Source organism: Leguminivora glycinivorella, chromosome 10 (assembly GCF_023078275.1).
Source record: "Leguminivora glycinivorella isolate SPB_JAAS2020 chromosome 10, LegGlyc_1.1, whole genome shotgun sequence".
In the NCBI taxonomy this organism is placed as follows: domain Eukaryota; kingdom Metazoa; phylum Arthropoda; class Insecta; order Lepidoptera; family Tortricidae; genus Leguminivora; species Leguminivora glycinivorella.
In genome coordinates, this window is record NC_062980.1 from 12,314,138 (window position 1) to 12,326,712 (window position 12,575).

A 12,575-nucleotide genomic window follows, 5' to 3' on the forward strand; every position below is an offset into this window, starting at 1 on the left:
GCTTCGCGTGAGGTAAGTATTAGTCCGTTTCCCAATTTTAAAAGTAATTTTCTTCTGTAGAGATTCTCCAGAGAGGTAAGTATAGTGGTATGAACGCTATGGTTCTAATTAACTTGCGATTTCTCGTTATAAAAGCTTGCAAAATGGAAACTGAAACAAGTGATCAGTGAAGCTCCAAATGAACTGAGTATTGGTGAAGTGTTTAATGTATTTCATAACCAATTTTTATTTGTATAATTAAGAGACATTTGACCTTAATAAATTGTAATACTAATCTCTTCTTTTTTTAATTTTCCTCAGATCCCAAGCTCCCACATCTGTTACAGTCTTGAGGAATGTTTAAGATACATACCCTTGGCATACTACCTAATAATATAGATGTTTAAGATTTTATATTGTAAGATCCTTGATTAAAAGAGAGTTAAAAGTTTTAAATAGTTTTATTTCAATACATAACTTAAAAAGTATTTTAAAGCAGTTTTTAGTTTATCACTTTTATCAGTAATGTCATTGTTTTTTGTCTATTATTTTACAGTACGTTTGATAATCTGCTACTAAGATCTTCCCCTTGTATAAATAATTTGGTTCTAATAACGGTAACTCTTGTAACGATCTGAAACAAAAAACAAAATAATTAAAAAAATATATTAGTATTATAGATTCATGTGTAATTAAATATAGGAAAGTGAGACGGAGGTTCGAAGTAGCATGGGATTTTAGTTACATTGCGGGCTCTTGAGACACACATCATCAGACATCAAATACCGCAATGTAATAAAACTCGTATGCGAGTTCTTGTACCGCCTAAATGGGCCTAATATTTTACTAAGCACTCACGGATACTGAATTTTCATGTTCTTCGGCCCTCTAACTGGATTCCATGCAGAAACTGGTGCCTTGTTAGCCACCATCAGTCCAGCCACAGCAGTGTATAGTCCATATTCTTGACACATCTTTTCCTGAAAGTAGATGAACTAGTATTAAAAAAATTAAGATGCAAGTATTGGGGTGGAAATCTTTGAGCCAGAAGCATTTTCTCTGCTAAGTAATCAAGGTGCCTTGGTAAGTAAATTAAACATCAGTGATGTCCAAACGTATCAACTAGGTTGTTATACAGTTAGAAGAGAATAGTGAAAATTAAAGCACCTTTTCGCCGTCACTTATATGAAGTCGGAACGTTTCGTGGACTACACGCCACGACTTGATGCTGTAGTTAATGTTTAAGACATAGAATTTTTCTAAAAACGCCAAGCTAGCTTCTTACCCGCCACTCTCCCAGCATAAAGTCTGCATCACTGAGACTTAGCGCAGCTCCAACCACATGGTCAATCGAGGAGTAGTGGCTCAAATAGTTCTCTTCAAGGAAATTCACGAAGGAACTTGGCTGACTAAGAAATTGATCTATTATCTCTGTAGGACGGTGAGTCAACTGTTTGCTTCCCTTTTCGTTCACTACAACTGAAAAATTAAAGGAAATCGTGGTAACTTATACTAGGTTTTTCTAAATACCTAGTTTCGAACGAATCGGGACGAATCTATACCAAATATAATGTGATAGTTAATTTTGGTGTTTCATGCCTAAAGGGTCCTTCCATTGATTTATATGCAAGGACGAATTTCACAGTAAAACGTCCTTATTTAACTTGAAACAAGAAAAGCCACAATAACGTATTTCAAGATTTTTATTAACCATAGTTATTAGAAAATCATCTCCCACTCTTCAATTGGCCGGTTCATGAACCTTACAATCAACCGGCCAAGAGCGTGTCGGGCCACGCTCAGTGTAGGGTTCCGTAGTTTTTCGTATTTTTCTCAAAAACTACTGAAGCTATCAAGTTCAAAACAATTTTCCTAGAAAGTCTTTATAAAGTTCTACTTTTGTGATTTTTTTCATATTTTTTAAACATACGGTTCAAAAGTTACAGGGGAGGGCGCACTTTTTTTTCCTTTAGGAGCGATTATTTCCGAAAATATTAATATTATCAAAAAACGATCTTAGTAAACCCTTATTCATTTTTAAATACCTATCCAACAATGTATCACACGTTGGGGTTGGAATGAAAAAAAATATCAGCCCCCACTTTACATGTAGGGGGGGTACCCTAATAAAACATTTTTTTCCATTTTTTATTTTTGCACTTTGTTGGCGTGATTGAAATACATATTGGTACCAAATCAACCATACTATTTACATCCACTCGGATAGCCAGGCGGCACTCTTAGCCCTAACTTCGGACGTCATAACGTCCAAGCTGGTTGAGAACTGCAGGCAACTATTAAACAACCTTGGATCCAAAAACAAGGTTGTCTTAAGATGGGTCCCGGGGCACGCAGGCATCGAAGGCAACGAGAAAGCCGACGAGCTTGCACGTACGGGGGCAAAGGGTAAGCACCATGGCCCAGAGCCTTTCTGCGGTATCCCGAAAAGCCTTACGAAGCTAACCCTAAAGACCTACTGTCAATACAAAACTATTCAGCTCTGGAGGAACACGCCAGGCATGAACCATTCCAAGGCTCTCATCAGAGCCTACAGCAAAAAGGCATCCTCAAATGCCTTGGCGCTGTCAAGGAACCAACTTCGCAACCTAGTGAGGGTGCTGACAGGGCATTGCCACCTGAACAAGCACATGCACACTATCGGGAAACGTGCAAACGGGCGGTGCAGATTCTGTCTAGAGTCTGATGAAACGCCCCTGCACATCCTGGCAGAGTGCCCCTCTCTAATGCGCACACGTAACATGATTCTGGGCAGCTACCAATTTCTCCCAGAGGATGTGAGGTTTCTCGATCTCAAAAAGATACTACAAGTCTTTGAATTTGTAGGACTTGATCGAGAGTTGTAGTAGGTGGCGATCACAATAGATCAGAAATGGTCGCAGTGATACATAAGGCGCCCTGAAGCCTTACAAAGCCCCTAACCTAGAAGAAGAAGAAGAAGAAGAAGGGTTCCGTAGTTTTCCGTATTTTTCTCAAAAACTACTGAACCTATCAAGTTCAAAACAATTTTCCTAGAAAGTCTTTATAAAGTTCTACTTTTGTGATTTTTTTCATATTTTTTAAACATACGGTTCAAAAGTTACAGGGGGGGGGCGCACTTTTTTTCCTTTAGGAGCGATTATTTCCGAAAATACTAATATTATCAAAAAACTATCTTAGCAAACCCTTATTCATTTTTAAATACCTATCCAACAATATATCACACGTTGGGGTTGGAATGAAAAAAAAATATCAGCCCCCACTTTACATGTAGGGGGGGGTACCCTAATAAAACATTTTTTTCCATTTTTTATTTTTGCACTTTGTCGGCGTGATTGAAATACATATTGCAAAGACCTTTACAGGGGACAGCTCAATCACATTTTTTGCCATACGAAATTAAACCTTATTACTGAAACAGAAGGTCGATCGTATCAGACTAGCGAAAACGGTCCACATGAGAGGGCATTGTTTGGGCTGGTGTCCCTCTCGCACGTGTTGCCAGTGTTAATGAGGTTCCCATATTAGTAGTATTTTTATCTGTATATTACCTGACTTTATAACTTCTTATTTTATTTTAATGTTATATTCAAACTAGGGTTTCGACATATTTCAAAAAATTTGAAAATAATTATAATGTGATTATTTTGATGGCAGTAAATCAAAGATTTGTATAATTAAAAAATACTTTCAATTGGGTGTTAGTAGATTTAGTAGTAACTTTGAAAATTGACTGGTATCTCCAATTTATGACAGTGATGACGTCACTGAATAATGTTGACATTGTCAGCAAGTGCGAGAGGGACACCAGCCCAAACAATTACCTCTCATGTGGACACACTTTTTGACCTAACTAAACAATCTAGTTTAATAATTCTAAATCTATGACATATTGGTACCAAATTTCAGCTTTCTAGTGCTAACGGTTACTGAGATTATCCGCGGACGGACGGACGGACGGACAGACAGACAGACATGGAGAAACTATAAGGGTTCCTAGTTGACTACGGAACCCTAAAAACAGTGTCAAAATCCTACCAAAAACATTTACATGTAAAATTTCGGCTCTACATGTGATATGATAACTTTTTGTGAGGCCAGCCTCATGGTATCGTCTTGGCAACATTTTACATGTAAATGTTTTTGGTGGGATTATACTTTTCAGTTTACCTTTTGGATTCAGTACTCTTCCTACGCCATGCAGAATGCTAACAGTTTGATCTTTCCCTAGAGATACGAATTTACTCGATGGTGGCTTTTTCTTGCTATTCGCAGTCTTCTTACTTTTCGTTTCCTTCTCAATAATTGTATCAGTCTCTAAACTTTGGTAGGAACCTGAAACGTTTAAATAGGTAGCATATTTCAATAATAAAATAAATTAAGAATGCTAAACTTGAAGATTTCATACAATGACCCAATTGTTCCTATTAAAAAAAAACTACCTCTATTGAACACTTGCGATAGGGATAGGATCCGTTTTTTATGACATAGGAGGCAAACTAAGCAGACGCAGCACCGCCGCCCATGTACACGCGAAATACCAAGAAGGGTTGTATGGCCTTTGAAGGAGACTACTCTATCCCAAAATACCGCAGGCGACATTTTATTCTACAGGCAAATAATGTACGAAACTATCCAAGCATTCTTATCTACAATTTGATCTGTTCACAAGGGCGGATCCAGGGCCCAGTTTGTAGTAAATTTCCAGATAAGTATAAAAATATCTTTTACCTTTCAAACAAGCAAAATGTAGGTTCAACACTGCCGATCTTACGTCCCCAGCCGAAGAATTAACAACACAGTCAACAAGGTCTGCCGTTGGTTTGTTGTACATGGTGGTATGATTTTTACTAATTATTTCTGAGACTCGCTTTAAGGCGGATTTTAGCCCTGTGACTGATACTGCATTCAATCTGAAATCAATATTTAATAACATACTTATATGTAACTGTTTTTGAGAAAATAATGTGTTCTAAAAGCGCATAATCTCAATTTAGGCCACACCATTCAAGCAGCACATTTTTTTTTTACTTTAATAGGTAGAGATGTTTGACCACAATCACACAGTTATAGTAGAAGAATGAAATATTACGTGATGTGATGTATCTTGAATTGCTCCTTCAAACTTGGTGTAAATAGATTTGCAGCAGTATTCTTACTATCAGTATGACTTTCTGAACATATGAAGACAAGGGGTGATTTCGCTCTTTGTTTATATTGACTGAAAAAAAAAACAAGATATAGGTAAAATATCTGACAGTAAAATTTAAATTATTGCACTGTACATTTAATGTGAGTTATTTTTAATTTTTTACTTACTGTAGAACATCTGTAAATTCAGACGGAGTTCTTATAAATGTGTTTGGTAAATCTTCAACCAATACCAGTTTGCTACTGTTGTTATCTAGCAGTGATGTAAAATTAGCTGCATTCAATATGAAGTCAAGGAATTTTGTAGATTGTTTTTCTTTAAACTGGTAATCTCCTGAAAAAGAAAAATTAATGAAGACAATAGTAATATGATAACCATTCAGCAATAGTTATTAAATACCTTTAGGACTTAGTAGAATTATAGATCATATGGTATATCCTCTTTGAGGGTTTGGATGGAGTTTTTCATAATTAATGTTTAAGTACACCTTAAATCCATTTTATTTAACACTTTTTTCATGTCTGATATTGAAGAATCTCCAAAGCGAGTGTCCAGTAAAGTCTAAGTAAACTTGAGGTTAACAACTATGCTGATGAAAAATGGTGGGTGGGCAGTCCCCAAACTAAACAGATACCTTATTTAACTAAATTCTTTAAACATACCATATTCTGTAGGTATATCAATATCCAGGGGTGTAATCCACTCGGTAACTTTTACTTTGTATTTAGCAGCTAGAGTCCGCACTGTTATAGTCTTCCCACAACCTACAGGGCCCGTGAGAAGTAATATTTCACTATTGTTGTGTTGAATATTAAGTTTTAACCAGTCTTCAATTTCTTGTATCTTTTTACTATTAACAGCTAAGTCTTCCACTGAAACTGGATCAAAGTTCTTCATCCAATTCTTGTGATTAATGTTAATAGGTGTTTTATTTTCAGTGTCCGATGAGTTTATGCATGTATTCTGAAAATATGTGTGAAAGCTTAGGAGAATAAGTTTAAAGCTTTAAGGTCTAATAACTATAACAGATAACAAGGCTAAATACTTCTTTGACGGGGGTTCTGGAGTTAGGCAAGAATTTATCTTTGCTTTTTCGCCGTTTCGCAGGAGGAACGTCGTCTTCGAAGTCGAAGATTGGCTTGAACCATTTCTTTTCCTGGTAACAATTTTCAATATTAGGAAATAAATAATCAAACATTAGTTTATCAAATGTACAGTAATTAAAGTGTATTACTTTTTGCATGGCCATTGTTGCCTTCAACTTTAGTTGTTTAAATATTATGTACTCAATAATAATAAAAAAACATTGAATTGAACTTCAATTTCCAACGTATCGAACACTATTGATTGACAGGACATGACAGTCAGCTGAGCGTGCTGAAACCTGACAGTTTGAAGAAGTCTTTTCCTCATGTAGGAAATAAATAAATTCATATCTTATGATCATTTGAATTTTATTAAGATTAATTTTCTAATACGGTTAAATATCTCACTACCATAAGTTTTATGATATTGTTCATCTATTAAACCTCCAATATTATTATTTATTGTGCAATTCTAAATTTTTATTTCGGTGCAAATCTTTTTTTGGTAAAAAAATACAACCTGGACATAACAGTTCATTTACGAAGAATGCAAAGCAACAAATTGGCATGTATACTATAATATTGTAAGAAATACCAGTAAATATATATTCAACTCCCAAAATATACATTGAATTCGTTCAATGTATTACATTCATCATATATCTAATACAACTACAGTTAGGACCATATGAAGCAAAAATATCATGCGTAGATTTTTTCCAATTCGCCAACTTCACAAACACAACACTTGTCTGTTCTTACGTAAATTTTGTGTATTAAAATTTTATTTTATAAGCGTACAGTGGCATAATTCGATCAATTAGTTTATGTTCTGTGAAAGCTTGTAAGTTTATCAGCATGCAACTGTTTAAGTTATCACTAAATAGAATTGAATGCGTTGTACATTTGCGTACATAAATACATAACCAAAACATTTTCAGGTAATCATGCAGGCTATTAAAGCGCTGGGAGCGACGGCTCCTAAGGCTCTTTCTGTAGTGAAGAAAGGTGCATTTGCTCCCATCGTAGACCAAGTCCGTCAAACTCATATGCCTGTTCCGAACCCGAACGAGAAGCGCCCATACTCTCCTTTCCAAGATGCTAGTAACTTGGCAGAGATTGCTGTCGCCAGGTTGGACGATCTCCTAAACTGGGGTAGAAAGGGCTCAATTTGGCCCATGACCTTTGGTTTAGCTTGCTGTGCCGTGGAAATGATGCACATCGCCGCTCCTCGCTATGACATGGACAGGTACTTAGAAACATTAGATAAATAAATACAACTGAGCACTCTTTAGGCTTGTGCCGTTTCGTTCGTTGATCGGAGCGCTCCGATCTCGTTCAATCGCTCCCACGAACTAGTTCGCTCTTTTAGGTCATTTGCTCATTTAGTTCAGCCAGACCAGCGACCACTGAGGTCGGAAAGATCAGAACGAATGGGACCGAATAGTGTAAAAATGATACGAATAGTCCACAGACAGTAACATTCCGGGCCGAAAGGTTGTAAGTAACCAAAGCTGAACTAAATGAGCAAAGACCGATTCTCAGAGCACGGAAAGATTCAGTTCATTTCGGTCATTGATGGGATTTTATTCCTAACAGTTCATAGTTCGTGAACGACACAAGCCTAGCACTCTTATTCTGCTTATTTTATTCTTCAAGGATCCCAGGAGGTCTAGCACAGCTTTCGTTTTCGAGCGCGTACTAAAGCGCGACTTCAAGTATGCAATCAATTACAAAAGCACAAGTTGTTCTAAATTGGCAAGCAGTTGAAGTAGCATACTTGAAGAGAGGTTTGCTCAGCAGCATAAAGGGCTATATGATGTTCTAATATGCTATAGAAGTTAATATAAATCTTAAATTGTTTTTCTCCATAAATAATTAATATCAACTTAAAATAAAACTGTATTGAAAAATTAAGAACAGAAAGCTTAGTAAAGCAATTCATTAGCTTATTACCAACATAGAACAAGTACACTGTCGAGCAACCCGCTAAACCTGGGTGGTCAGTGCTCCTAATGGTGCTCCCACACTCGTACCTTAATTATAAATTTGTTTTTAATGTCATGTTTTCTATTTCAGATATGGTGTTGTGTTCCGTGCATCTCCTCGCCAGTCTGATGTCATGATTGTCGCAGGGACCTTGACTAACAAGATGGCACCAGCTCTTAGGAAAGTATATGACCAGATGCCTGATCCCAGATGGGTCATCTCCATGGGAAGCTGTGCCAATGGCGGTGGATATTATCACTACTCCTACTCTGTTGTAAGGTAAATACTAGACATCAAAGATTTCAAACTGGGTTACTTCCTTACTACATCATTTGTGAGTGTGTTTCGTAAAATGTCCCACGTTGTTGGTTACCATTAAAGCGAGATTTAATTGTATCTTTATATGAATAAACTGACAAAGCGGCTTTATAGCAATCAACAAAGTGGGACCTTTTCCCGTGCATACTCACATTGTAAGTGTGTTTAGTAAAACATCCCACTTAGTTGATTGCTATAACAGGGTGTCCACTACTAAACCCAAAAAAAAATCCCTGACTTTTCCCTGACTTTCCATGACCATTTAAGAAAATTTCCCTGACCAAATTTTATTCAACTATTACCACTTTTGCTTAGAGTTGCAAAAAAAAAACGGTTTTTTTTTTCTATCTTGAAAAAAAAAACCTGAAAAAAATAAGTTTTTACCATACCTCAAAAAGGAAAAACGGAATCCTTATAGGATCACTCGTGCGTCTGTCTGTCCGTCTGTCACAGATTTTTTTTTCTGGAATATGTTTGTTTTCTAAAGTACGAAATATTAAAATTTGCAAGACAGTTCATACTTTTATTACCTACGGTTTTTTTATCTTTATGTTAACTTTAAAACTTTAATTTCTGGTTTTATAAAACTAACATGAACGAAATCCTGTAGTTGGTAGTTATCGCCATTTACTTTTGGCTATACCAGTGCCGGCTCGTGCACTATATCAGGGTAGAGCGAGTTAGAGTTTCGGCGCCTTAACACATTGGACACCGCGTACCCGACAATCGGGTACTCGTAAACTTTACTCAGATGCCGGCATACCCGATAGTCGAGCAAGAGCTATAAACCTTCACGCGACGCCAACGTACCCGATAGTCGGGCAAGCTTTGCATCTTCGCTACCTCAGGGCTGCCACTGACTGTCTTCTGATTATAATGTACTTATGTGGTCGAAAAGTTGGTACAGTTGATTATTATATTTATTAATTCACTTTGTATTTTTATTTACTTTACCTAATGCGATTACAAAATAATAATTCTTATTAGTTGGTTACGTTAAATCGCATACACGGGTATGTATCAATAGGAGTTAGAATTTTCGTAAATCGTACAACCTAATTTGTGTTTACGAATATTTAAGAGTGATAGAGTAGGTACTCATAGGATGATTTTAGTGAAACAAAATTCGGAGAAAAATAAACCAAGAAATTCAACTAAGAACCTAACAACATTCTAATTTCTAAGCGGCAGTTCTCAGAAAAAGACAATAGGTCAGTCATAAAACAGCACTGCACTGCAACTGCGTGGAAGCAAAACGTAACAAGTAGCTTTGAATAGTTACGATAATTAGTACGCTAGTACACATACCATAAGGTCGCAATTTCTTTGACAAAAGAATGTAGTTACTGTGATCATACACTTAACCCTGGAGATGTTGTTTACCATCCCTTATCTATTTGAAGTTTGCGACTCGGGTTTTTCACACCGGTCACGGTGTAAAATTTGCAATCCGAGCCATTCCGTAATGGTTTGTGATGTGCTTTGGACGTTGTTGTGTTGTGTTAATTTTTATTTTGACGACTATCGGCTTGTTTCTGGACAACTGTGACTTCTGCTTTCTTACTGGACTTTGTGGTTTTGCCTCTGATTGGAATTGATAATTAATTTGGTTGTTTCTACTACGACGATGGCGAATGCTCGTGGTCCTGATGACATTGAGCGAGACTTAATAAATATATTCGGCGAGGATGCAGTAGTTGATGAGCACAACTCTCAGCCACAATTACGCGAAGAGGAGTTAACTTCACTGTTGAATTTAGGAATTTCGTACATTAGCAATTTTGATTTTCGATGTCATGTCTTTCGGAATTTCGTACTTAGAACATTTGATTTTCGACATTGTGCTACGCACTCTTTCATTTTATGCACGTATACGAAAGTTACTTGGCACAGCCCTGAGCGTCCGCCGCTTGCCCGACTATCGGGTTCGCGGCGTCCGGCATTGAGTTGCACGTCGTTGCCCGACTATCGGGTACTGTCGGTTTCTGGGGTATTGTTCGAAATTTAGCCTGGTTGCGAAAGTGTTTTTCAGGGGTTGTGATAGAATCGTACCCGTCGACATCTACGTACCCGGATGCCCGCCGTCAGCAGAAGCCCTACTTTATGGTGTACTCCAATTGCAAAAGAAAGTCAAGAGAATGAAAACTATTCAAATCTGGTACAGGAAGTGAAGAATTCTATTAAATACATTGTGGTTAAATCAGAACATAGACAATTTTTTATTTATATGTACATAATCTCTTGTCGCAGTAAATACATAGTGTAGTTGCAGCAGTAATACTGTTTTATTTGAGTTAATAGTTGTAGCTACCCAGACATTAGCAGTCGAGAATTAATGAAAATAATCAGAAATTCTAATTTATCTGTATAAAATTTCCTAAAAGTGCCATGGTATCGTACATAACTCAGTCTCACATAGAGATGTACTATAATATGGTAGTAAATAAATTGTCTACAGCTCACCCAGTGTAATTAGCGCCCTTGCACTCGGTAAGACTAGTGTGAGCGTGAGAATACAAACTTACTGGCCACTACTCCATACAAACGTTCAGCTCCACCAAAGACTGAGTAGCGATCCGGCACGCAGTGGCAGATTTGCCGTAAGGCCCAGTAGGCCCGGGCCTAGGGCGGCCAGATTTTAAGGGCGGCAAATCGTGGCAAAAAAATCACTGAGGATAACAAGATTAACAACAAAGAACTCGAATGCAAAGTATCTTAATATTATATAGGCTCGCGTAAGTATCATATCCATTTCTGCGTATCAAAGAATAAATATTTAATTCGTACATCGTATTACATATAATATGCCGGCGCAAGGCACCTGTAACCTTATAGTGTCTGAGGCCCATGGAGGCGGCCCACATTCCTGGTCCAATGTTTACGTTAACAGCATTAGCGGAATTGTCACAGTGATGTCTTTGTACTTTGAGACGGGGCGGATATTTTAAACACCGCCGAACGTAGCCGTGGGTCGGATGTGGTACGTAATGAAATTAATTAAAATATTTGTTGTAAGCATTCCTTAAGGTGCCGAGAGGGCATTAAGATTTGGGACATGGATGAATAGAGACATGCGACCGCGCGCTATCCCATAACCGTGCCGTGAGATTACGTGTGCGCTTTAAGTACCTAGTAGTGTACCACTTGACCCACGGATTCGTTTCCGGTTCTGATAACTTAGTGATGCTAAAGCTTTGAGTTGGTGTGATTTTTTTGTGTTTTGAAACTTAAGTGATTGTGTTTGTTTTGATATTAGTAATATTCGTTACCAGTTGCATAAACATTTGTTGTTGTGTGCGTGATATGCCCACCGTTTCCGCCCGCCATGGAGCTGGTGCCTGCGGCGCCCCTTGATGTCGAGCTACCGGCTCCGACATATAAAAGTTAAGTAGTTTTAGTTAAATATATAGGATGGTACCTACCTATTGTTATCTATTACGCGTGTGTCTGCGATTTGCGATTGTTTTGTCAGCAGTGTGCGTAAAGCAATTGCAGTGAGCGGATTAAGTGTTTTAATTACTTATTTGCAGTGATAAGGGGTGAATGACAGCAATCATTATGCTAGTATGAATCTGCCGCGGGATTCCAGGCTTGATGTGGTTAGATAAAGGACAGGTTTTTATTATAATATCAGTATACCTTTATATTATAAGTTAATTGTCAGTATATTGCTATTACGGGTTAATGTTTTAAATGCGACATCCAATCATCAATTACTTACTGCTGAATAAAGCTGAGTTATTACTTCTGAATTCATTTTTTATATTAAATTAGTTTAGTATCTAAGGCCTCACTTACAATAAAATATGTAATTTATATAAAAATTACTTAATTATCAATATCATAACCAACACTTGCTTATTTAAGGGTGCTTTCAAAAACGTCAAAATAACGTAAAATTGATAGTTTTAGTCTGTGAAATGTTACACTTTCCGTTATCTAATAGATATATTTAGTTCAAGTTTCAATTGGAGCATCTTATTATCTTGATTCTTATCAGACTGGATTTTTGAAAGTTAGCTCACTAAATTAATTATGATTTTTTCTCTGATGCA

At 37.0% G+C, this 12,575-nt stretch overlaps 2 protein-coding genes across 2 annotated transcripts; one reads left to right on the forward strand and one right to left on the reverse strand.

Moving 5' to 3' along the window:
• Nucleotides 1-424: 424 nt before the first annotated feature.
• LOC125230548 (cell cycle checkpoint protein RAD17) lies at nucleotides 425-6,485 on the reverse strand. The gene is made up of 10 exons (XM_048135729.1): nucleotides 6,363-6,485; nucleotides 6,174-6,284; nucleotides 5,791-6,091; nucleotides 5,296-5,461; nucleotides 5,069-5,197; nucleotides 4,708-4,889; nucleotides 4,147-4,311; nucleotides 1,265-1,458; nucleotides 838-959; nucleotides 425-613 (listed from the first exon to the last, which is right to left on the reverse strand). The coding sequence occupies exons 1-10, from the start codon at nucleotides 6,375-6,377 to the stop codon at nucleotides 508-510; spliced, it is 1,491 nt and encodes a 496-aa protein (XP_047991686.1). The 5' UTR covers nucleotides 6,378-6,485; the 3' UTR covers nucleotides 425-507.
• A 422-nt stretch (nucleotides 6,486-6,907) lies between these two features.
• Nucleotides 6,908-10,798, forward strand: LOC125230227 (NADH-quinone oxidoreductase subunit B 2-like). The gene is made up of 4 exons (XM_048135318.1): nucleotides 6,908-7,057; nucleotides 7,155-7,462; nucleotides 8,293-8,481; nucleotides 10,553-10,798. Exons 2-4 carry the CDS (start codon nucleotides 7,161-7,163, stop codon nucleotides 10,689-10,691), a joined length of 630 nt encoding a protein of 209 aa, XP_047991275.1. The 5' UTR covers nucleotides 6,908-7,057; nucleotides 7,155-7,160; the 3' UTR covers nucleotides 10,692-10,798.
• The last annotated feature ends 1,777 nt before the right edge of the window (nucleotides 10,799-12,575 follow it).